The sequence below is a fragment of the Bison bison genome, unplaced genomic scaffold, assembly GCF_000754665.1.
Source record: "Bison bison bison isolate TAMUID 2011002044 unplaced genomic scaffold, Bison_UMD1.0 scf7180017864203, whole genome shotgun sequence".
In the NCBI taxonomy this organism is placed as follows: domain Eukaryota; kingdom Metazoa; phylum Chordata; class Mammalia; order Artiodactyla; family Bovidae; genus Bison; species Bison bison.
The window spans coordinates 1,234,515-1,236,280 of NW_011494775.1; the positions used below are offsets into that span (position 1 = coordinate 1,234,515).

The 1,766-nt window shown below is 59.3% G+C and overlaps 1 protein-coding gene across 1 annotated transcript in view; it reads left to right on the plus strand.

Moving 5' to 3' along the window:
• Positions 1-1,053: 1,053 nt before the first annotated feature.
• The window catches only part of HNRNPA0 (heterogeneous nuclear ribonucleoprotein A0), a gene marked incomplete at its 3' end in the record, with an annotated part of 1,223 nt that continues 510 nt past the window's right edge, over positions 1,054-1,766 (plus strand). The window contains exon 1 of the mRNA XM_010844618.1: positions 1,054-1,763. Coding sequence (XP_010842920.1) covers positions 1,688-1,763 — 76 coding nt within the window. The remainder of the gene's footprint in view (positions 1,764-1,766) is intronic.

Consider the following 1,766-nt stretch of genomic DNA (forward strand, 5'->3'; position numbering starts at 1 on the left):
TCTGTTCCTGGGAGCTTATAAATCTTCTCCAGATTTTGTTCAGGTAAACTCTCTATAGAAATCTTATCTAGCCTTTGACTCTGTGATTCGGTGCAAGTTCTACCTCTTTAATCATTTCTGAATACATTCCATTCCAGGATACAGTGAGGAATTTATAATTTGCTACATGATTTTGGGGCTCTCCATCACATGCCATACACATGTGGCAAAAGTTTCAGTAGATGGAAGCCATTATAAGTTTCTTGTATTCCCACCTGGGTCAATATGGCAGTTATCAAGGGTGTGCGATACATACAGTACAGTGTTCATGTGTTTAACTTGGCTCCCAGTCCGATTGAAAACGCCTTAAAAAACCTAACATTTTAGTTGGGAAGGAAGCTCGTACAGATAACAGGGCCTATGAAAAGATGTGTACAGCGGGGGAGTATGAAAACATCCACTGAGAGGAGCCTCGTAAGAGGGTTCCACTGACAGCACTGGGGTAGCGGGGGTCTCGCGCCAAGCCTAGGTCGGAAAGTCTGAAGCGCTTTCGGCGCGCTGCTGTCCTTCCACATGGCCTCGGGCTCGCTTTTGCGCAGGGCCACGTGCCAATGTTTGTCTAATCGCGCCTCTGGCCCACTACAAACGGTTAATAACCGCCTTGCCCGACCAGGCCCCTACCCTCCATCTTTGTGCGGACGGGAGGGGCGAGGACGCCAGGTGTAGTGGCCCAGCCGAAAGGCGGCGGGTAAATCCAAGACCCTAACCCCAACAGTCAAGTTTTCAAAAAACCCGCGCGTGACGCCCCAGGCCGCATCCGTTGGGAACGGCCCCCATCGCGCCCCCGCTCACTACCACCCCCGGCGCCCCGCCCCGCCCCGCCCCCGCGGCAAGCCCAGGGCGGGAGGCGGCGTTTGGGTAGCAAGAAAACTCTGCACACGGGGGGCGCCGAGGCCAGCGCGCACTGGGGAGCGCGCCCGTCCAGCAGCTGCCGAAAACGGAAGTGGATGCAGGCGGATGGCTGTGATTGGCTGAACTGACATGTCTCTCAAGGGGCTGGCGCGAACGCCACTGCGGAGCTGGGCGAGGGGATACGGCTAGGGGAGGGGGAAAAATCACTGGGAACAGCCGCGGGGGATGGGGGCAAATGAATCGCAGAGGTTCGCGAAGGGCAGAGAGAGTCCCTAGTGAGGGCGCACTGGAGATCCTGGGAGTGAAAGCAGAGCGGTAAAGGCTGCAACAGGAGCAGCGCAGGCCGAAGGCTTGAATAGACCGCGGAGGGCGGGGAGTCCGTGACCGAGAGCGGCGCTGCAGCGCGGTAGGCGGGACTAATGAGGTCGAGGCGAGGATTGGTGGACTGCCCTGCGCTGCCGTACGCGGCGGTGACGCACGCCTCGGGGAGGGTGCGCGCGCGTTCAGCGGCCTCTTTGTGTGGTGCACAGATACGGGAGCGGAGGTGGCGGTAGCGGCGGCTTTGGTTGCCTTCCAGTTTCCTCGGCTCGTCCTCTAGCCGGCACCTCTCCCCTTCCCTCCCCCTTCCTCTCTTCCTTTTTCCCTTCCCTTTCCCTTCTTCCCTTTTCCGCCGCTGACCGGCGGGGGCGGCTCCAGCGACGGCTGGGCCCAAGTTGTGAAGAAACCTTAGCCAACCATCACGGCGACGGCGAAACCTCGGAGCTCCCAGGGCGGGGGCAAGGCCCGGGCGGTGGAGATGGAGAATTCCCAACTGTGTAAGCTGTTCATCGGCGGCCTCAACGTGCAGACGAGTGAGTCCGGCCCGCGCGGCCCCC